Consider the following 25,008-nt stretch of genomic DNA (forward strand, 5'->3'; position numbering starts at 1 on the left):
TTTTCTGACTGCTTCCATTTATTTAAAGAGTACAGCACTGGGTGACTATATCTTGCACATTTACAACATTATCATGCTGAAAAATTCCTGCCTCAGACAGACTAGCATAAACGCCTTTAAAGTAACCAAAACACATGCAGATTCATAAAGCGAACACGGTACTAGATATACTGTCATAGCTTTTAACTTCTTAAATCTTAAAAATGAAGGCACTGCCACTGCATTGAACACAGAGGTTTGGCACATGCATGCAGGTTTGGAATATGTGGTCAGGACGCATGTCTACTCTGCTCTCTGTAAAGCTGGCCATGTCTGGTGTTGAACACACTGTCACACACACCATCTGTTACCTCTAGCTTTCCTGGCCTGAACAAACATGGCTATGAGTAGGTAATGGTGCAGACATAAATTCTGACCTTGACACTGTCTTCTGTGTGTGACCAGAGGTAGACTGATGAGAGTCAGTACTCCTTTTGATTTTGGTTTGTTTGACAAAGGTGACAGAATCCCACGTTGCCTGGAAACCTTTCTATGTCAGTGAGGGATGACAGAGGGGGCTTTTTCTGGCTCTCTTATCTTACTGAACTTCAAAGATAAATATCAAATGATAATTCAATACTTGAATTTCTATTTTGATTGAATGGTGTTTCTATCAAATGCTACTAAACATTTATCTTTGTCATGTGCCATTTACTCATGTTCGTTTAAACAGTATCTTCATTTAAATAAAGTTTGTTTTCAGTCTCTCATGAAGGTTTTTTCACAGATCTTTTATACCTATTTCCGGGTATTTTAATTTGTGTCATTTAGCTCAGTTTTGTAAGGTGTTATATTCCCTCAGAAAGTCTGAAATATAAAAACAAGGAAGAATAATGGGTTTTTTGTTTGTTTTTGGTTACTTTAACATGTATTGGGTTTGGGTATATTGGTTCGCTTCAGATTAGAAGTTTGTCTAAACTGTGAGACAATTTCTGAGAAAAAACAAAACATTTTTATTTTACTTTTATAACAGACAAAGATGTGTTTAATCTCAATACTACTAATTCATAATAACCAACCTTGTCCCCTACTGATGCTGTGTGATTAACATGAAGGATTCTATCAGTCTTTTAGCTGAAATAATAATCTCTTCTCAAGTCTTACCAGGAAGTCGGCGATAAGTAACGAATGGTTCCACACAGAACTAATGAGTTAAACAAGTTAGATTTTCAATGTCCAAAACCAAAACATATGACTCAACAAATCTGACAATGAATTTGAACTTGCTTCTTTTGGACACTTCTGGCTATCAGATTTGGGATTATTTTGTGGTGACTAAAAGTTTTCTGTTTGAAGCCTTGTCTCAGCATAACAACACTAAACAATTGCTACTAGGCTAGCATGCTTTGCTTTTTTTGGAGAAAAATACAGGACCGATACTAACCTTATTGTCACCATCAATACATATATAAAGCCATTTGTGACAATTAGTATAAAGTCAATATTTAAGCATTAAGTCTCAAGTCATTTAAGTCCACCATGACGGGTCTATTTCATCTTGCACTTTTGAGAAAGGACTTGCTTTAGGATAATGTCAGATTCAGCATAATGCTTGAATAACATTTATTAGAGTCAGTCACTTAAATCCACAAACTGTATTGCATTTCTTCTGGTATGACTGTGGTACAATTTTCCTCCAAAAAAATACACCAGTTTTGTCAGGGGTTTGCACAACTCAGTCAAAAGTCATTGAAAGCTGAGAGGTCGCCACAACATCCTGAACAGAGATGTTGCCATGGAAATAAATCTGACAATCTTGAAAAAGCAGAGTCTGATGGATTAAATCCACCCACTTTAACTCGCTGAGGGCACTTTCTACCCCATTCATACACATTCATTTATGTCATTGTCCACAATTATTATTCAATACACTGCTGTCACCCTGGTGCCAAAAAATGGTTTAATTGAACCCTTGGATCAATAGCACCTGATGCAGCCCATCTCATTCTCATCTCACGGTGGGGCACTGCATTTACAATGCTATTGACTGTATTGACCAGAATTGATAAGAAGGCAAGCAAAGCACCTCAGGCAATGGGCAACAATTAAGTGCCATTTCTTTTGAGACATTCTCCTTTGTAATAGCTTTTTCAACCATGAACATGAAAATAGAATACCCGCTACTTAAACTAGAGGGGTTTGTTTAAATTATTTTAATCCACCCTTTGTGGGGATTTTTTTTTCTTCTTTTGGCAGAATGTTGGAGACACACCCACTAAATTTACAGACCTAAGTCTGACAGGAGATAAGTTTGGGAATTTATATCATGTGGATGATTCATGCTTTATGAGAACAAATCTGTGAGGGGTGGTTGTTGTTGTTACAGGAGCAGTGTTGCACATCAGAGCTTTATCTTGGATGCCACTTTTCCTTCCATGGGATTGGTGCAGTTTACTAAATGTGTAAACCTAAACCTCACAGGCTCAATGTAATGTGCATATGGTGTTTAATTTCCGTAAAATGTTTGCAAGTGATAAGAAAATTAATATTGCTAAATTATATCAAACAGTAAATTAAATTACATATATTTTCAATCCAACGCAATTAACATAAAAACAACGAAAATCCACCAAAGACACTTTTAATCTAGCCGCGAGATTCGTAAAAACCGACCAAAACAAACGAAAACTGGTAGAATTAAATTAAAAAAAGAAGGAGGGAAAATACCAGTCGCCACAAAATCCCATCACTATCCAATTGTCCATTATCTAAACTGCCACCGAGATTTAGTGTAGAGATATGCTGTGAGTATTGCATTCACGGGGTAGTTTCTCCCAGGGCAGCGGAGTAGATAGGAGGGGCTGAGCCGTGCTGCACTGTGCAGCTACTCACCTCTCACTGAATCTTGTCTCCACCTTTCATCCCCCAACTTGTCCCGCGCGAGGATGGATACGTTTCACTGCACTCGGACCCGGTGAGGTGTCAGAGGAATGCGGTAGGACGGCGGAACCGTCAGTACCTGGAGTGTCTTTGGGCGTCGGTGATGTTTGAATTTGTGACTGCAGGAACTGCCAACGTGTCGGCGAGTCGAGAGACCACAGCTTTACTGGTGCGCTCTTGGAGAGAAGGCACGGACATGTGAATGAGAACGATTTCCCACAGCTGCTGAAATAACTGTTTTTCGTTGTTTTACTTCACTAGTATAATTACTGACAAAGTGGCACAAGTGAAAACGGGACTGATTGATTCATTGATTGTTTTTTTCCCCTGCTTGAGGAGGAATTCATGCGTTTTTAGCTTACAAAGCCAATATGCCAGAATGGGTCCTCTTCAGTATTTATTTCTCTGTGGACTTCTGTACAGCCAAACCTACGGTAAGTTCCTGACTACCTCACATTACTTGACATTGTGAATTCAGTTGCTCTACACACAAGCTAAAGAGATCGGGATGTGAACTGAAGCGTATTCTACACAGTTTTGCAGCTCAAGTGCACCAAGAGGATACCGAGCACGTTGTGTGCTTTACGGTGGATTTTCTGTTCCTCCTGAATAAGTGTTTATTATGCCAGTGCAGAATGTCACAGTTGGATGATTTAGCACTGATGTGAAATTGCTTAAGGGTAACTCGTCAGTGGCTTCGTTAGACAAAAGCAGCTCATTTATTCATAAAGGCTGCTCTAATTGAACTGAGTTATACAATAATTAAATCTTATGCATCAATTAAATGTTTTTACATTTGTGACAGAAATTACTCTTGGCATTTAAACTTTACCTTTTTATTATTTCTTTAAAGAAACAGAGAGCTCATCCTGTATTGTTTTAATCTAAGTGTCCTTCTGTTTGTCTTGTGTGGTCCTTCTAGGATGTTACAAACCTGTCATCTTTAGACTTAACTCAGAGGTTGCTTTATTTCTATCCAGGAATAATGCACAGGCTACTCATTTAATTCAAGGGGAGTTAACTCTGCATCCCATAACTGAAATATCTGACTTTTATCTTTTGGTGTTATCTTGAAATTGGCTTCTGACTGTCACTGTCTATGGATTACATATACAATGCATAGAACTTATCCTGTGTATATTCAGTTTCGCCATACCTAAATTGATAAGAATCTGGAAAGGAAGTATTGTCTCTTTCATGAGGACTTTTGTTCCACTTTGATCCTACATAAAACATAAACGTGTTAGTGTAGTAAGTATGGTGCAATCCTAAGCACAGCACATGTAGAAGGTGTGACTATGGGTGTTCCTTGGAAACTGAAAGTGCTGTGTTACCAGTTTATCTGGTACATGATATCAACTGAATCTAAACAAAGCAAGGTTATAACTGCCATATAGCCCATCTTATTGACACTCACAGTGTGTAGTTTATGTTTACATACAGTCAGGGAGGTGTTCATCGAATTGTCAGGCCATTTTGGAGCTAGCCCTTTGTACTGGATTGCTGTTTATTTTTGTGATTTTGCTCGCTACATTTTGCACAAATTTGAGTTGAATAAAAGAAAATAAGTACTAAAACTTTCAAGCATACCGTTAAGTACAAAGCTGTTGTAATAGTTTGTGTTTCCACTTACTTGTTCTTACCATGCACTATGCACAATTCAGCCTATTAATTTCTATGTCAAAATTATGTGAATCATCTCTTAGAAGGAGGCACTAGTATTCCTTGTTTGCTCTCATAAGACTGAACGCTTTGGCAAAAATGTAGGTGAACAGTTTGCAGTGTGAATACAAGGATGATTTCCACACACAGACAAGGGCGCCCAACTTGACTACATGTCTTGAATCTTGTTGATCTCAAATTTGTCTTTAAGACTGACTTGACATTTCAAACTTGATTTTTAACCCATTGAAAATACTTGAATGACAAGTGCCCTTTTGTTGCCAGTCAAATTAATCTTTATTTCAGAACCCCAAATTGAGTTCTCCTGAACCTTCTTTCTAGAAAGCTGTCACGTTAAATTGACTTTTATCAGAGTAGGCCCTGCTTACAGCCCCTAAAATAGCCACATTTCCCTCTGCAACCTCTTGATTGTCTGCTTCAGCACCATGGATAGATCCCTATGAACAGACAAACTTGTGGAGGAAAATAAGGCAGCAAAATTTACTCTTAACTTTCTGTGCCAGTCTCTATGAGGCACATTTTAGCCACAATAGCATTTTACACGCACGTCTGATTATCTCAAAATGATTCACTTTTGAGACTGTAGACCGAAACACAAGAATATTAAGCTGCTTTTTATCGACAAATAATTTTATGAATATAATTTAAATGCATATTTGAATCTATCCACTCTCCCTGCTCATTTACATTCAGGGTCATGGGGCACGTGGAGCATGAATCATGCAGAAAGCAGGCAAACCCCCTTAACAATAAGCCAGTCCATCACAGGGCCAAAAGACTGACAGGACCCCACAGGACCTCCTTGCTGTTAGAAGACAGTACCAACCACTGAGCCAGTGTGCCACCCACAACTTAAATCATCTAATTTAAATCATGTTGTCTGACAGCACCTGTCTCAAAAGTCACAGCGCAGACAACCAATTAGACAAAGTCAGCATTCCACAAACTGTGTTGTCCTGTGTGTGTTTTATGGATTGACACAAATATTGTTACTCAAGGGACATAGACATAGTGTTTTAAAACTTTAGGTTTTTTTTCTACAAAGCATATAACCACAGTTCAGTGTGTTGTTACCAGCTAATTGAATGCTCTTTGTCAGCAAACCTCTTAACATTCCAGACGTCACATAATTTTTACTCACATTTACGAATGTATTTCAGTTGCAGTGTAGCAGGCAATCATCATGGTTGCCGTTGCAATTTGTATGTTTGCCACCATCAAAGCACAAAAGATGAGAGACCATGTAACATCACTTTCATGTATTTATATCTTATTTATTTATTCGCCTTAGAAAAGCCTGTTTTAGCAACTCAAACATCACGCTGTCAGCCGTTTGCATGCTCAGAACAGAAAAAGGAGACCTTTTAACACGGATATTATAATGTGCTCATACACCATGAAACAGATGAGAGTTGGGATGCTGTCAGGTCAGTAAACAGTGCCCCTACATTTCACTGTGACATTTAAAGGTGGAAATTATCAAACAGCTTTGAGTTGAGCTAAGGTGGGCCAAAAGAATAAGCAGAGTTTAGCATGCTTTCTAGGCTGTGCTTATACAAGTCGTTACTATGTTCCTGTCACAAAATGATTAGGATTCAACATCCTTATAACATTCACTAAAGATTGACACCAGCAATAAATTCTAAACATTGTGCATGGCAATACAGTAATCTAGACTTTTGGTTTTACTGCAGTTTCATGTTAGATGATATCAGTGTCTGATGGAATGTGCTAATGAAAAAAACAATGAGATTTAATAACTTTTCAACTTCTGTCTGTGAAAGTAAATATTAAAGCTTTAGTAGGAACACAGCCTATAATGCAGCTAGTAAGAAACTGACACAAATCAAGCTCCCTTGCAAGAAATATTAATTAATTATATTTGGTTTTATTCTCCAACCTACATTTACAATTCTGTGTGGGTCTATGGTTCACTGTTTGATGAGAAATGAAAGCATGATGGTAGTGAGAGACAAGAGTTCTCTAAATAATTAACTGCTGTTATCATCTGACTAAGCACTTTCTATTCTTTCTTCGGTTTTAGACTTTACTTTTGTTTTCTGTCACTGTTTACTTTCACTTTCATATGCTGTTTGGTTTGCATTTAAAACTAAGTGGTCAGGTTTAAGAAAATGCCATGGCTCCTTAAGACAGTCTTTCATAACATCTACTGAATATCAATCTTCTTTTTTTGCTGACCTGGTGGCAAGCCTCGCCCCTTTGCAAAAGACACAAATGCAGTGCATGCACACACACTGAAACATATTATTTTGAATGTCATGCTGAGTATTAGGGCAAGAAAAAAGAAGTTGAAAAATTCTGTGTGCATGAACACAGTGATCTTCATTTCATGCCTTTTTCTCAATTTACAGAGAGACTGGGTGAAAGTCACTTCTTCAGTTTACTCTTTTGTTCCCCTTTAGGGTCTCGTCTTCGCCAGGAAGATTCCCCTCCGCGCATTGTTGAACACCCTTCTGACCTCATTGTATCCAAAGGGGAACCAGCCACTCTCAATTGTAAAGCAGAAGGCCGTCCGACCCCAACGGTGGAATGGTACAAAGATGGGGAGCGCGTTGAGACAGACCGTGACAATCCCCGCTCCCAACGTATGCTGCTGCCTAGTGGGTCCCTATTCTTCTTGCGCATCCTCCATGGGCGTCGGAGCAAGCCAGATGATGGCAACTATGTGTGTGTGGCCCGAAATTATCTGGGAGAGGCCGTAAGCCGAAATGCATCTCTGGAAGTTGCATGTAAGTCAGACTTTTCATCGCTTCCTACTAGCCATAAGGCTTATATTGTGGTCACAGACATATCAGGACAGCATAACATAAAAAAAACCCTGATTTTCAGGATGTTTTGGAGTTGGCAACCTTTGTGAGGAGTTTGAAAATGTAAATGCTACTCCCAAAAAATGTAGTGTTTTTGTTAAATTAACATTTTGGGGCAGCTGAGCTTTGGAATCTATAGAAGATGTCATCTGTCATAATATGCACAACTTCACCTTTTAGCTGAACCTAATGTGTCTGTAAGTTTGTGTGTGTGTGTGTGTGTGTTTGTGTGTGTCAGTGCTCAGTGCGTGTGCACATATGTGTGTGAATATGTTTTACAGTCTGTTAGGGAGACCTGTTTGGATGACCTGTTTCAGTAATGTATGGGCAAAGCTGTGAACAGCTCCAGGGAGGAAGAGAGAAGGGGGCAGGATTTTAACCTAGCTAACTCTCTTTCACTGTTTGGGTTTGGAAAGATGCAGCCAGCTCGCAGCCAGATCTCTCCCTGTGTGGGAGAAAGGCGCTCTGGGCTATTCACATTTCCATTATGTGCTAAACTGAGCTGATTTCTTGCCATGAACAAGATGCACAAATGCTCGGACGCACACACTGATACACATGCATGTAAACACATACAACACATGCACACACACGCACTCTTTCCTGCTCTCTGCTCTCACAGATTGGAAATGCCCAGCAAACAGTATCTTTGGTTGAAGAATTTTGAAATGTTATGTTATTTATTTCATTTCATATTACATATATTCATTCTTATAAAAAGATAAGTGAGTGTAGAGATATAATGATTTTGGTATGACCCTGGACTATGGTGTACAATAGATTTAGTTTTTCTGTGATAAGAGAATGTTTTTTCAGGTTTCGAATTATGGTCTTTATGGTGCATAAATCTGCATACAGATCCAACACTTTAGATCTGTTTGCAGTTTTATGGAGAAATCATGGACTGAAAAAGAAAAAAAAGGAACAATAGAGATAAGAATCATGAACCTAATAGCAGCTCAGCTGTGACACTATCTGAGATCTTTGCTCTTTTTTGTTCTTCACATCATCCATTTGTCTTATTGCCGTTTCCACACTGGGCTATACTGTAATTCTTTTACTGGTGATTCCTGTTTTTTATTTTAAATCAAACATGTCAAACTGTTCTGGTAAAACTATTCCTCATGGAGCATGTGAGAAGACATATATTTCTATCTTTAAATGATATTTTGCACATTTCCCAGGTGTTTATATGAGTGTGTCAGAGGATTTGCTGCAGCAGTGGCTTTCACACACACAAAGAGACATCGTGGTGTTTGATATTGTATCAGATTACTGTCTTGTGCCAAGACTACTTTGAGAGTATCCTTGTCTCACTGTAATCAGAATTTCCACAGCACTACACATCACATCGACATTACACAACTCTAGCTGTACAGCTGCATTAGAGGACGGTGAATAATTCTGTCTCATAAAGAAACCAGAGACCCAAAACTGTCGTTACAGTGTCAAGAGACTAATGTTATGGCTGCTTCACTGATTCCCTTGACTGAATAGAGGCAGACTTTATGAACACAATGACTGTGTCAGGGTGATTTTGTGGGGATTTTCTGGTTCTCTTTGAAGACAATAAAGCTTATTCTTACTTTGCAGCTCAAACAGACATTCGCAATTCGTTTTTCGAGTTAATTGTCACATTCTTTCTTCGTGTATGAGTTGAAATGATTGTTGTTAAATAGTTTTTCTTCATCATTGGTGGAGATGCAGTTGTATCAGCTACACATATAGAAGGCAAAATATCACAAATGTATTTATTGCCTTTAATGAGAAAAAACAACCTTACTGGAATCAAATCAAAACATCAAAAAAAGTAGAGCTTTAATTGTTGCCCCAGAGCTGCTCCAATGTTCCTTGAAATGTCAAGTGAGTCTTGGGTGATGTATTGCAGCATGTAGAATTCCTGAAGCCATCTCTGAGACATGTGGGCTTGCATTTGTCTAAATATGTGGGTAGAGAACCAGTCGCGGTTCATTCTTTGGCTCTTATATAACTATGCAGACCCACTATATTGATGTATACACAAATTGCCACTACCTGCAATCTGGCTACTGCAAAACCCTGTAAGATCCTCAAGTGCCAGACTGTCATGTCTCTTATAAATCCAAGAACGTTTCTTTGTTTCATTGTACCATCATCTTAGCTGCCACTAAAATATGTTGTTCTATGTTGTATCCTCATTTAAAGATGACGTCAAACGGTTGAATTTCTGGTGTTTTTCTGTCATCAAAGTATGACCAGAGCAGCCTCTAGTCTTCTTTGTGTAATACAGAATATCATGGCTGCAGGGATTCATAATCGCATGACTCCTCCAGGGGCTGCAGGTTCCTGCCAGTATTGCTGCAGCCAAAGTTGTCATGCAATGCTCCGGGTGGGAGCATGTGGGTAGATGAAAGTGCTTTGGGGATGATCTGACACTGAGTACTGCTCAAAATGGTCTGTTTCTTCAGGAGTCCGCAAATTTTCTAATGGGTTATACATTTGTATTTCAACCAGTGGCTTGGAAAATGTAGCTAACCAGAGGGGTGCTGCTCCCTTGGGTACATTTGTGCTGTACAAGCTCAATTTTAGTGGTTCATCGTGCATTTTGCGAGCCTCTGTCAGATTGAAATTTGACAAGGCATTATTCATTCCATCTGATGCAAAATACTTCAGCTGTTTAAGATGGCAGCAGAGCCTAAAATATGTAAATTATGCAGACACACCAGACAAATCTACAGCTGGCAGGTTGGCAAAACAAATAACATAACCTCATACCATTTGTTTCATATTAATTAATTACTTTTTACTAAAACATTTATTTCTACTCATTTGTTTTTCCACTCATCTATATAGTAGAGCTTGTACTGTGTCAATTAAAAATATAATATTGTATGTCTTATTGTATAATTATCCTCTAAAATGACTGTGGGTAAGATGGCAAAATATGCTTTATAACCCTGCAACATATTTGTTGCCATTTAAAATCTCTGCTTTTTTAATTTTCTTGCCTAATCATATCACTTCAGGCTTACTTCAATACTACAGTGATCTCTATAGGGATTGCATTAACATATCTTTATTCCAGCCACATGATTATTTCATCTCAATTAAATCTTTCAGCATGCTGTTTTAGTAGAAGTGGATGAAGGGGAAGTGTACCCCCTGCCCACGAACCTATAGCTTGTGTTAGTTGAAAATTAACGCATTAGCCCTACTCTGACCCTGTTCTTCTCTGACAGGAAATAAATAAGCCAAATAAGGAAAATGAAAGAAAATAATATGATCCTTAGGCCAAGGGGGGAGTATTTTCACCCTTGTCGAAATTCTATTTCCTGTTGTTGGGTGCATATTCGACACAAGTGATAAAATCAGCCATTTCACCACAAAATGAGGCCATGTCTGTTTATTATAAGAAGGTCTTGTATTTTTGCTTGATAAACAAGATGCATTGTGTTGTAGCATCTCACTTGATTCTCACATCAGTGGTCACCTGCTGTCAATGTGTTCAGTCACAGTTTTCACATCCTAATTTCTGCTCAGCCAGACACTGCAGTTGAGTGCATCCTTCTGCGCAACATCAACGAACAACTGTGCAACCTCCAGGCCACCAGTGGACTGGCACTAATGATCAGAGTGAGTGCCTGTTGATGGAATTAGAACAGCTCCTTCAAACTATTTAGAAGGGACACAAAGAAATAAACATTGATGTGTTGAAGTGAATTGAGGGTGGAGGGGCAGCTAATGCAAGGGTGTTCATTAGCAAAAAACTCAAGAAGATGAACCCCCTTCTGTTTGTCTGTGCCAGAAAAATTAGAGTTATTGTCACTCAGCCAGATGTCAATGCCGTGGTTTGTTAGTCCACAACGGTATGGTAGAAGGATTAAAGCCAATGGACATTTATTTAAAGTTTTAGTAAAATTGTTGAATGATTTGTTTTTTTAATCCATTCTTTGTTGTACAGTTGCAGACTCTGAAGTAAGAGCTGCACAGGAGCATATAATACTTGATATAAAGCTTAACAATTATCAGAAATTTTGTTGTCAGGCCATTTGACTATGAAAGGAAGGGTTGGCTGCAAAAAATAATTATCTAGACTCTTGCCAAATGAAACTCAGCAACACAAAGTGTCCACAGCAATTTCTGTGGTGTACCAAAATGCTGAGTAAAATGCCAACATCAACATGCAGCCATCATCCCAAAAGGAAATACATCGATAACCTGATTGTTTTCAACAGCTACATTGCTTACCAAGGTCACATCTTAGTTTTATATGTATATGTGTACATATGTGCATGCTAACATTTGTTGCTTAGGCCTGAACACCCAGCACATAGCTGATGTTAGTGTCATTGGTTCTGCAGGGGTTTTAAATAAAATAATACTTGGATAATACTTGGATAATACTAGATGGATGTCTAGCAAGCACTTTCCAATTCCAATCCATTGAGTAAAGACTTTACAGGGCACACAAAGAATGTACTCATCCGTGGAGGCCAATTCCTGATGCAACAATTTTAAAGAAATGATCACATTTAAATGTTCAAAAGGTCTTTTGTTTTTAAATGCCCAAACCAAGTTTAATGAAATCTGGCCATGCAGTTTTTTGTGTAATCCTTCTGACTAATTTATAAACTAATAAAGAACTCTGAAAACATACCTCTTGATATGAGATGCCAGTGGCACCAGTAGAGTAGTATGCTAGTAGTCCTGGTAAGATTTATTGTGGATCCTCCCTTTGGCAGTTCCAATATATGATTCAAATATAATGGCAGTCCAAAAAAAAAAGTGAGGGGACTTACTGTTACTGAAATATATTTATGCTGGAAAATGTTGTGAATTACTGCTCTATTATAAACAGGGCAAGTAGATAACATTTTACATACTTAGATCAAGCCTGGATATTGATAATATAAAGCAAGATAAATATAAGATAAAGCTACCCCATTAGACAAGTCGCCTGTTTCACAGAATGTGCCATTTACAAGTTACAAACTGAAATGAACTAAAAAAAAAATCTGTTTCTTATTACAATATTCAGAATAACTGTGATTTCTTTAAAAAAGAGTGATTAATTTAAGGACAATACAATTGGACAAAAGATTATCTTAATTTGACCTTTGCTGTGTCTCTCAGCTTACTTAACACTAAGTCATCTTCAAGGACTGGAATTCCTATGAGCTATTTGGCACTGTGCAATATGCAGTAAACAACACAGCCTAGTTTGCATGATTTGACAGTCAAAGCTTTGTTTTCTCAAGGCATGAAACACTTTTGTATCACAAAGTACATCATGCCTACAGGATGATGTATCCATATTCGTGTTTTACTTCAGGCATATGACGTGCTGTTTGTTGATTTGAAGGTAACTGTACTTGTTCAAGCTTCCACAGATTACTAATATTATGCACTCTGATAGCACCAGTGGTGGAAAAAGGTAAAATGTACATCACCTGAAGTTCCATTGGAAGGGATTCTCTTGTGCTTCAAAAAGTTATCTGTTGCCAACTGACAACATTCAAAGTAAGCACCTGCCAGCGATGCATGAGCCTAGGCAGATTGTCAGTGTTTTATATCCGTAGATAGATTGTCAGTCCATCCCCAGTCCTGCAGCCCTATATCATGTACCTTTCCTGAGTTTGCCTTCCCCCTGCTTTGCGCTCATTTAGCCTGAACCTGTTTCTGAATTTTCTAAACCAAGCTGACCTTTTTTAGATAATGAGATGAAGTCTGTGTTTTTTTATTATTCGATGTTGTTTATTTCTTGAATTACTGATTACTTTCTTACTGACTACAAACATAGTATCAGTCATTAATTACTATTTAATTGCCAAAACAGATTATATAAGATTAACCCCTTGACCATCAGTACTCATCTTTACATCAGTAGAGTACCATTGAACCATGTTTGCACATTTTAAGAGATCACACTGAAAAGATGTTTAATGCCAATGTGTTGTATTATAATTCAATAAGTGGTATCTGATCTTGGCAAATATTACAAGACACCTTTATTCTATAACTTTTTTTATTAGTTGCAGTGTACTCACAAGAACAGGAAAGACAGAACAGTTATCTCTAAAGACAGACAGAAAACTGATCTGTAAAGCTGTCAGAATACCTGTGCTAAGAGTATAATTATCTAAAGCCCTTAGAGGGTGATTACTCATGGTAAAATGCAATACTTCTCTGCTACATGCGTCACCCCAGTCAAAGTGATGTTTTATTTCTCTTTTTTTTCTTCCAGTAGGGGTAGCTTGTTGTTGCTTGGCAGCCTGTAATGAGCCATCAATTACTGGTGTGCCAACCAGCAACATATAACTATTTACTGCAGCTCTGTGAAGGCCATTAAACAAACAGTAACTTAAAAACAAAACTAAAACAATTACCTAGAAGTGTCTACTAATGTACCTCTGATCTTACTGTTTTTGTACAAATCCTATGCTGTAGCTCTGAGTGATCAGTATTTCCAGCCCTGTTCTACATTCCTGTTGTTGACAGTGCAGTTAAGACGGCCAGTCCCCAAGCTCGTGATTAGACAACAGAGAACATAGTGAAATATCCAACACCTTTTATCTGCATCATTTTCCAAGTCACATAGCTTAAAGCTGTTTTTCAGATTTGCACAAAGCACAACAGATATGCACAAAAAATATTTCATGGATTTCTCAAATGACCATCACCACCATTGATTCTCTATTGGTTCTCATTTTGTCCACTTTAAGCTTTAAAGGGGAACTCCAGTATTTTTAAACCTAGACCTTATTTCTGGCATGAAATACATTTATCTACTCACCGAGAACAGTTTGGCGAAAATCGGCGTCTTTCAGAAGCTATTTAGACAACTCTCGATCCATATAACGGAGTGAACGGGGCAAAAACGACGCAGCCTCTAAATAAAGCATTATCTGTCTTTATTTCACCAATACTTTAAGACGAATGAATGAACAAACACGTACTATTGCTGTGCTGTGCTGCAGCCATGAGTGTCGATGAAGTCGTCTCAGTAGAGGTGTGTGTATAATTCCCTCTGTTAGCTCTCCTATTGCCACAAGTAGCCACATAACAGCACCTATGAGCTAACAGAGCTATAGTACACTGTTCTCGGTCATTTTACAGGTTAGCTTGTAGAGTTCAGACTACCGCTAATAAATGGTCAGTGCTGTGCTGTGATACATGTTACAGCAGTAGAATCACACTAGCAGTATATTTGATTATGGTCTTTTCCAGTCCTCTCATCATTATTGTGACAGTAATTTTTATTATTTGAACATTGAAGCAATACCAGTGTAATTTCATCATTATTTGATAAAAGTAAACACAGAGGTGACCAGGGCAAGCAAGCAGAACTAATTTCTGGGTTTTTATTTAATTTTTTTTTGGCTGAAGACAGTGAGATAAGGGGCCAGCATCTGGTGCTAACTGGACCATGCTTACTCCTTGGAGGTCTGTGCATTATGAGGTTCGGTAAATTAGCTAAGGGCTAGCATCTGGTGTTAATTGGACCATGCAAACACCTTTAAGAGCTCTGGTGCACTTTCTTACAGTTGGTTGGAAGAAACATATGCTTGACGAGAGGAAACACGCTAACTCGATTTATTCTGTAAATGCTTTTTGTAGCAGTTAAATTGTTTTTTAAGAAACAGCTGCACATTTGCAGGAAATCAGAAGAATGCTCCATGTGACCATTTAGTTAATATTGAGGAATTTAATTCTTTTTTCAACATAGAAACAGACTGATTCACCTCTTTTATATACAAATTACTTATTCATATGAATATCTGAAATTAGTTCAAATGGGCAATTCTACTTTAGTTGTGGGGCAACTTCTTGATTTAAATTCTAATTGTCTCCATTTGAACAGCCATTTCTCTTATTTTTTTGGTGATAAAAATAGTTTACTATATTTAGGAGTGAAGAAATGTGAGTATATGATATATTATGATCTTTTTTTAAGTTATAGTCAGTTGGTTGGATAAGCTTTTGTTTGCCCTCATGTACCTTTCTTGATATGAAATCAAATAAATTGCACTATAATTTACTGCTATTCAAAAGAGTAAGCATGGTTCTTTATGAGGTAAACTACAAATGTAAAAAAAAATTGACAGGTGCACCATCAAGGAAGTCTTGACCCAGACATCCTCTCTCCGTTATCCATAAGATGTCTGCTGGCTACTTAGGCTTCAAGGAACAATGACCCAGAGGAAAAATAATTAGATGAAACTACAATATGGTTTGGAGACTGGCCAACAAAGGACTTTCAACAGGCAATTCCATTTATTTCAAAAGTAAAACCAGTATTTAAAGATGATATCAAGGTGTACTGTTATTTCTTTCTTTTTCTTTCTTTCTTTCAGTCATTAATCACAACTTTTATTCTAATTAAACACTTAGTAGTACACTCAAAACTCAGATGTTAGCTGGTTGTATGACTGAAATATTCAAATGAATCCAGATACTTATTTTGAATATAGACAGTTGCAGTAAATGATACATCTTACATCTGTTGTTGTCTGAAGCATCCGCATACCAACATGCCATATGCCATACCAACAGAGACATTTGATAGCACAAAGTTTGTTGCAAAAACACAAAATTATTCATCACACATTACTGTTTACTTTCAACACTGAATACCATGCACAGTTCAATAATGTTTAATTTAATGGGGTTATGTCCTAACATTTTAACTGAAATATTCCTTTACATCTCCTGTTAGATGAGATGGCACTTGCTTAAGCTAATCCATTAGCAGACCTTGAATGAAGTCTTCACACATTTATACAGATATAGCTTTAACCTATTACCACTGTGAGCTCTGTAAGCGGCAGCTGGTAGCGCCCTTCTGTTTTCAGAGTACTATATTCAGCTATCTATCTTTATATATTTATATTATATAAAGTCATATTTTATTATGAGGATGTACAGAGGGGATTACTGCAATATTTAAACACACCTCTATCCCACTTAAGTGTTCACATTGCATATGTTTGTGTGACTGTGTAGACATGAGAGTGTGGGTGTGACAAGCCATGGCATGTGTTTCATGGCAAAATTATAGTTTTTAATTATCGCTGTCAAGTGATTGATTTGCAGTCACTGCAAAAAAATCCTTGTACGGCTAAGATGGCCTCTTAAGGCTGGTGTATTAATAAAGAAAAGTAAGAATTGAAACTAACAATAAACTGCCTTCAGATGTCTCCAGTCAGGCTGGGGTGAAAAGAATGAGGAACATCTTCAACCAGCCAGAGGGTCTTTGTAGTTAGTTTTATTATTCATGTGGCACTACACAACATTCCATTCAATCTAGGCCAAATCGCTGTTATAACTGTTAAGTGTCACATCTAAGACTTCCATTGGCCTATTCATTCACCTCCATCATGTCAGTCCTCCCAGGAATTATCAACCACTTTGTCCACCCCATCTTCTGATTCATAAAAAGAGGAGAGTGCCTGACCCAGGGCAGTAATAAAATGGCATCAGTCATCCCCAGTATACACCTGAGTGAGTAAAAAGGTCTGGGAATATCCGGAAGCCTGAATAATTCATTAAATCCTCTGAATCCCCAAATTCATTCACTAAAGCATCTGTTTCTTTGTGCTTTTTACCTGTGGTAGGTTATTTAATAGACAAATGCTCAATGCAAGACAGACGTTGGTCACTGCCTGTTACAACCCTATGTGGGCCAAATCACTCTCTGTACAGTTGTTAAGGGTGTAATTGCAACATGGCAGCAGACAACATTCCCTTCTGTTTGGCATGTGTGTGTGTTTGTGTAAACCAATAAATACCTACTGTTGCATGAGTCAACAAGTACATTAAATGGTCAACTCAGGGCCAGTACATGCAGACCCTTTCCAAAAAAAGTTGGGACATCAGAAGGCAATGTTTAGCTAATCTCACTGACCAACATTTTATTCACAATAGTACATAGAAAACATTGAATGTAAGTGAGACAATTTACTGTTTCGTGAAAAATATTAGCTAATCTTGAATTTTATGGCTCATGTGATACTCACAGTTGGTAAGTATCAGATACTTCAGCTTCATTTATGTTTTTTTTTTTTTTTATTTCTATGACAACAATATCTTAACAGTACCTAACCTACATATTCACTTTAACCACTGTTCAAGATGAGCCAGCTTTACCCCTACATTTTGCATTGTATATTTCTCAGTCAACTGTGAACATGTTTTTATCCAGCATGAGCACCAGATCTTGCCCTCATCTTAACAACGGTTGATCCGGTCACAACTCAGTCTGACAACTGTAGAGCAGGGAGAAGTAAGCGTGACACATTCCATCTGAGACAACAGTACAATGAATGCCGCAGTGTTTTGCAAGTGACATTATTAGTGGGAGCTCAGTTCAAGGTCTGCTCAAGGTGAAACAAAGGACCGTTTTGAGTAGGATCAGTCCTACAGAGCTTCTGTGTAATCTGAATTTGGCTCATTTCCATTTTAACAGACTGTTTGAGCTTTGTCACCATCACATCATTAATATCATTACCATTATTACCACTATTACTACTCTCACCAATAGACTTTTCTGATCACTTTTTTCAGATTTTCATCAGACAGACACAGCGAGAACAAGTTCATTATTTTTTTCTGGTTACCAGGGGTGACAGTTTTACGGGAAATGATCAGTTGCATTGGAGCCTTTCTTAAAAGTTCAGATATTTTCAACTTTGTGTGCTTGGTGCGGCTGCGTAAAAAAGGCAAAGGGCTCTGAAAGAAACACTGGGTACAGCGCTTTATGAATTTGTTCTCTGCTCATTTGGAACAATTACAAAATGGTGTGGGGACTCAAAATAATGCACTATGTGGACACCAGCCCTAATGTTATTCAATGCAAAATTGCATTAGTGCCTATGGACCTGGCAACTTGCAGATGAGGAAAGGCAATATTACTGCTGACAGGTGTACCATATATATGGTTTAGAGCAACATATACTCCCACTAAGATGACATCTTTTTCAGGGAAGGCCTTGCATATTTCCGCAGAACAATGCAAAACTGCAGACTATTAAAACAGCATGACGAGTCTAAGTGCTGAACTGGGCTGCCTGTAGTCTATCTAGACCTTTCACTAATTGGATAGAGCTTAATTCTACAAGCCTGCCTTTTCTGACTTCGTATTTAGATTGTTTATAATATATTTTCTTTTCATACCACTCTCTCGATCATTTTCTCCAACATCCAACAAATTATGTCTGTAATTTCTGTAGACCACAGTTCTGGTAAAGCTTTTAGCTTGACTGGTTATTTCTTTTCTTTCTTTCTTTTTTTTCAGTATGATTTACATATGAATTTACTTTCTCGGTTGTAGGATAAGTTTGGTAACTTTCAGTTAAAGAGCTCCATTTACCAATGCTTTGAATACTCTTAAGCCCTTCACTTCAACTATTAAAATCCCTTATCTGAATTAAAAGTTATGGTCAGTACAGTCACAAGCTATATTGTCTATGATGGTTTAACTTCATACTTAGAGACACTTTCATACCAACTTGCAATTCATGGATGGCATGCTGTAGTTAAATATTGTAGTGCCGAATACTTTCAGGTCCACCTTAGTTTAGTTGCTTGCTATTGAATTAAAGAATTTATTGTATGCTGAATTAAGTGTAAAAGTGAAAGAGATAGCACTTGATAGAGTTGATAGAGATAGAGTTAGCACACAGTGGAAACAGTTACCAGGAAGGAGAAAGGAAGTACACTGACAACGGACACTTGTACTAAATAAATCTCGATCATGAGGAAAAAAAATATATTTGGCAGCGAGGACAACTTGTCAACATTCTGGATAAAAGACCAGTTCATGGCATCCAGTGCAGAAAGCTGTTTCATAAAGTGACAGTGTAAAAAATGATGTTCCCATGGTTTGTGAGTTAGTCGGTCTCATGCTCTAGTGGCTAATATGCACTAACTCATTGCTACAGATGTTGTTGCGTGGTGACTGGAACTGAGGAGTGACCAGCGGAGCTCAATGTGGCGAGGGTGGACAGCGTGTTCCAGAACAGATGTTTGCAGCCTTTTGTGTGTTTGTCATTTGAGCTTTAATCTGGTCAGTGAAGGGCATTAGAGTATACCGAAGGCAAAGGGGATAAGATGCTGTATGGATGGGGGCCCCAGCTGTCAACAGCCTTGAGAAGACTCCACCAACCCCCGTCCCCTCTCCACTTATTCTAAATACACTCTTACTTTGTCAAATCCATACCCATGCACACATGCAAGCCAAAATCCTCATAGTCTGTAATTGGCTGAGAATTAGGGCACAGGGTGTATTGTTGAACCTGTGGAGATTATGCATGATGTTTGAATCTGTGGAGATTATGCAGTGCAGGGATATTATGCCTCCATTTTCTCTGATTGCCTCTTTGTATTATTTTCCTGCCAGTGCCATGGCGAATATCTTACAAATTTCATCCTGCTTCTCTTACTAAATATTGTACCTCATTCTCTCTTCACTTGCCTCTGAATTCCCCTCTTCCCTTCCACACTCTTTATTGTTCTTCATTCTCTCCTAACTCCCTCCTTATCCTTTTACTCCTTAGGGCCTCTGGCTGTCTCCCCACAAGTTATGTTCTCCTGGCCAGATGATGCATGTATATCTCTTGTGTCTTCTTGATGCTAACTCACGTCGACATTTGCACGGCATTGTGGGATTCTGCTCTCGGTCATATTTCATGTAATGATGAAAACGATGATGGTGATGAGGATTCAGGGAGTGGGGTGCTTCTATTTTCTGCCCTTGTCTTTTCTTCAATATCAATCAGTGCAGTGTGATGAGATGGTAGATAATGAGTGGTCATAGAAAGTATAAAAGTTTTGATTTGACTTTTTTTCTTCTATTATTTTTCTTTTCACGTTTGACGAGCAACAGTCGGTATATTACAGAGAACCGGCGTCCCTGCTATTGTCTGTTGAATTTTAAAATGCACCACTTCCACAAGTGCACAGATTGGATGTTTTTGTTCACTTCACAGACAACTGTGTTTATTTGAACAATGTGTTCCAATAAAGAGACGGGAGGAGAAAATCATCCCTAATAGAATAGCATTTTTCTTGCAAATGCACTAACAAGGAGAAATATGTTCTAAGCAGAAGCAAAGTGCGAAGGAAACAGGGAGGATAAACACATTTGGTGAGTAGAGGGGGGTATCATTATTGGATGAGTCCAGGCCATGGCAGACTTTTGGCCCCCCTGCAGAGTCTCCTTGGGAGTATGCGTAGTATATTCTGTGTGTGTGTGGGTGGGGGTGTACACATTTTAGGGACTTGCTGGCTTGCAAAGCTGTGTCAGTGGATATAGCATCTATGGAAGAGAGATTTCTTCACAGTCTTTGCTACACCCTAATTAATCTTCTTAAACCTGCTAGGCCTGTCTCCAGCACTCTTACACATCAGAAAAGCTGGCTCTGGCTCCAACCAGGATTTTCTCCATGGATGCTGGTGGAATAACACTCCAGCTCAAAGCTGACAGCTTTCTGTCAAAGTGTGCAGAAAAGGCCCACAGAATAGAAACAAACACACACCTCATCATTTCCTATGATGGATGTTGGATGGGGGATATTATCACCAGGGGTCATGAAACCCCTGAAACAGTCACGTTGCTGGTTTATATTGCCTACCCTATATCCACACCCATTTAGATGAAAGGCACTTCCATAGCCAACAGATGAAACAATGTATGAACAATAGCATTTTGTTAGCCTTTCGCAAGGCTATGGCTGACTTTTTTTTTTTTTTTAAACTGACCATTCTCAGCTCAAATCTAGCACATTTGTACAGCACATTTGCTTTGCTGCAGTACATTATGTTTTTAATATAAAGCCAGTGCTAAAGATAAGGTTCCAGGGTTTCGGAACTTAAGGAGATTTTAGTATAATGATGGTGAATGAAGACTCATTATTGAAGCAAAAATGAAATGTCCAACAGTTTTTTGGCAATATACACCAGTAACTATACAGTACAGTTGGTACAGCATATGGGTTAATACTGTAGAGTGTATGTTTTTTTCTGAAATTTACCTAACTAAACCTCATATTAATCATATAATATGATATAATCATATAATAAGTTGAAATAAGGCATTAATGAAACTACTGTTGAATTTTCAATTATTTAAACCTGCACTGCATCTTTTTCCCCTGATGATTTGCAAAATATTGTTGTTCTTGCATGAAGCGTATTCAGTCGGTTAAGAAAATGGAAATGGGAATAAATGCAGAACTTGCATTCACAGCAGTTTTTCATGACAGATTTGGTATGATATTAGTCCAGATAGGGTTAGTTTCAATATATAATATAATAAATAGTGTAGTAATACCTCACAGCTCATTTTTGGGGAAATTCCATATACTGAATACTAGGATCAATGGAAATGAAGGCTTGATAGAATATTTACAGTAAGAAAATCATGTTAAGCAGAAAACGATGATAGCATTTCATTTAGATATCATATCTCAAGACAATTAATACTTGTGCTGATTTGGACTTCAATGTCTCTTGTGGTTTTTCCTTGATGTGGTGTTGTTAAAAAAGAAAGCAGATGCATCTGTCATACTGATTAAAGTTTGAGACAGTGTGCTTGAGCTTGATTAACTAATATCAGTCAGACATTTAAGTGCTTTTTAGTGTGTTGGGAAATGAAAATTCTAATTTATCATTCATGTGTGGCAACAATTTTTGCCCATCTATTATATGAATGCAGTCTTGTTTGGGTTCTTAACTGAATGAATTTCTATTTTGAGGTATGCCTCTTACCAAGTGCAAAATGGATGAGAAGATTAAAAAATGACTCCATTCATGTAATTTGCTAAGCCATACTGCACCATTTGTGTGGATGTTAGTGATGTATTTAACAACATGCTTGCTGATAATGTGGTAAAATGCTAATAGCCAAAGGGAAGTGAAAAAAACAAGCAAACTTTTGTCTGAAATGTAAAGGGGGCAACATTTCCATATTATTGTTTTATTCATGTCATTTTCAGGAACATAACTTTATTTATAAAGTTGTGCTTGATTTTGAAGTTGGCCACTCGTAGTTCCATATGAGTTAGAAGTGAGAAATCTTCACTTTAAACATAAGTCATTCTACCAGATTGAATTGATCTTGTGATCTTTATTTTTGCCAAATTGCAAAACTGATGCACAGATGTTATGTCAAAGCAGTTGGACATGCTCCATTTCACTTCTTATCTGACAAAGCCTCTTCAGTACCAAAACTACTAATTAGATAAACATTAGTCCAGAACATGTAAATTTGGAAATTATATTTTTACAGTGTAAGCTATTGAGAAAAAAAACATATTGAGAAATAGGATCAAATAAAATACAATAAAATTAAATTAAATCAGCTGACAAACTTTTGGAAAGTTTGAAGTATACTACAACATCTGTTGTTAACAAGTACTGCAACCCCTCCTCCTTAACTCCTGCTGCTCAGTCTCTGCCCACCTGTCTAAAAGCTGAGTAGAGAGGCATTTGAGTGAGCAATATGTTCCTGCAGCCACTGAAATACATCACATTCTCGATATTCACACTGTGTCGCCGTCTTCTGTTTTATTTGCCAATGATCTTGTATGGCTCATGATGATTTAGAAAATAAATTATTTAAACTTCCTCTTCAACTTTGCTTCTGCTCTACATCCAAGGTAACTTCTCTTCAACTCGTATAAATTCACAATTTCATTCCTGCCATTAGTTGGGCTTCGAAACGCTCAGTCTTGTTGCTCCCACAAGTAAACAAATTCCCTTCTATTATCATACTCTCCATAACAGACAAATCTGGGTGTTTCTGCCTCTGCACAACAATACTTAGCAACATGACCCATACTCAGCTAAAGTACTCCTGAAAACCTACATTTTTCGAAAGGTTTTAGTTAAACTCTATTACCTCCTAGTATTGTTTATGGTTAAAGACTCCTTCTGGAACTCTTCATAACCATGTGCAACTTTGTCTATGCCTGCTTAGTGCTGACAGCACAATGATGCCTTGTTAATTCATGCCAATCCACTTAATGGAAACAAGCCTGAAACAAATTCACCAAATGGAATTCCAGCCAAATATTCTTTATTCTTTTCTTTCTAATGTTCTTTAGCCCTCTTTTAGTTAGAAAATAATCTCCAGATCTGATGTAACTAATGCTAAAGTAACATCTGTGTTGATCTCTTCAGAAAGTGTGATTGTTCATCGCATCTCGTTATATCTACAGTCTGTCTGTAACTACAACCACTAGACATAAGCACTTACGATTTTACTTTGCCACCTGCTACAAATCAGTAACATGAATCCTGGTAAGATAGAGTCTCTTGAGATTGGAATATTATGAATCTCAGCTAGATTCTGTCTCCCTGGTTAGGTCAATAGCCCTTCAGTTTGGACAGAAAAGAAGGCAAAGTGTGAAATATTGCCTTGAAAGTTTTTGTAAAGATGCTAATGACCCTATAAAATGCCTGTGACTCCTCATAAATAAAATATGGTGAAATACCTGGAATTGCCCATCAATAAGAACTGAGGTACAGGCAGAGGCAGTTCACTGAATCTATATTTAGGTTTTCAAGTTTTCAGTGCCTATGGCATTAGACTCTCCTTGTGCAGTCATCCACACAACTTTTTTTCTTGTCTGTTTTGCATATTTTGTTGAATTAGCTTCCAGTTTCTTGAAAGATTTACTATATTAGATGTGTTTTATGACATCATCATACTTAGTGGGTTAGGGTTACCACATTGCCGCAGGGTTACCACATTGCCGCAAAAAATAGATTTTTTTTTTCTGAAAATGGATTAATTTTCCATTTTGTCCAGGTTCTGTGTGACAGTAGACTTTTATAAATAACCAAAATAAATATTTACACCTTTTTTTGTTATTCAAGAGTGGCCACATTTTAGTACAATATAACCTATGAAAATTGGATTATCAAGATAAGTTGATGTGACTTGATACATCAGAGGATTTTCAAAGCCAAGTTAAATTAGTTGAATAAATATTTCTCCCTTTTGAAAGTTCTATCAAAACGGGCTCTTTCTGTCTAGCTTAGATTGTTTGCTTATTCTGACAAATTGAGATCAGAGGTAATCAGGTCTGTGACATTCTCTCTGGAATACCTGGCCTCAGGCAGCTTAGAGGGTGTTACGGAACGTGGTATAGAAGGGAGGACCCAGATGCAGAGTTCAAACGTAAAAACTTGATTTATTTAAACAAAACCAGAAAAAAGCACATCAAAAAGCACAAAACAAAAAGCAGTCTTAGTCAGATAACAAGAATTCTTAAATCATAAACTAAATAAACAAGACATAACTATGACTATGGAACAAAAGGCAAAAACCTGACCTGACCAAACCTGAAAAACCGTGGAACTTGAATCATGAAGGGAGGTGATTGGTGATGGGGTGCAGCTGTGAAACAAAAACAGGTGACTTGAGTGAACCTAATGTAACAGGGGAAAAAACATGACAAGAAATGAACCTGAAAACAAGACAAGACAAAAACAAAACTCAAAGCGTGACATGACAGAGGGCAGTTTTAGCTATTCTTACCTCAACAAAAATATGTCTTTAGTCATAGAACTACTACGCATCCCTACTTTTAAACAC

General features: G+C 37.7%; 1 protein-coding gene across 1 annotated transcript in view; it reads left to right on the forward strand.

Annotated features, from left to right (window-relative positions):
- Positions 1-2,900: 2,900 nt before the first annotated feature.
- Positions 2,901-25,008, forward strand: part of LOC140280086 (roundabout homolog 2-like) — a 77,422-nt gene continuing 55,314 nt past the window's right edge. Inside the window, exons 1-2 of the mRNA XM_072375354.1 lie at positions 2,901-3,353; positions 7,026-7,352. Of these exons, the coding sequence (XP_072231455.1) occupies positions 3,299-3,353; positions 7,026-7,352 (382 nt within the window). The 5' untranslated portion in view covers positions 2,901-3,298. The remainder of the gene's footprint in view (positions 3,354-7,025; positions 7,353-25,008) is intronic.

The sequence above is a fragment of the Leuresthes tenuis genome, unplaced genomic scaffold, assembly GCF_036924035.1.
Source record: "Leuresthes tenuis unplaced genomic scaffold, fLeuTen1.0.hap1 SCAF_21, whole genome shotgun sequence".
NCBI lineage: Eukaryota > Metazoa > Chordata > Actinopteri > Atheriniformes > Atherinopsidae > Leuresthes > Leuresthes tenuis.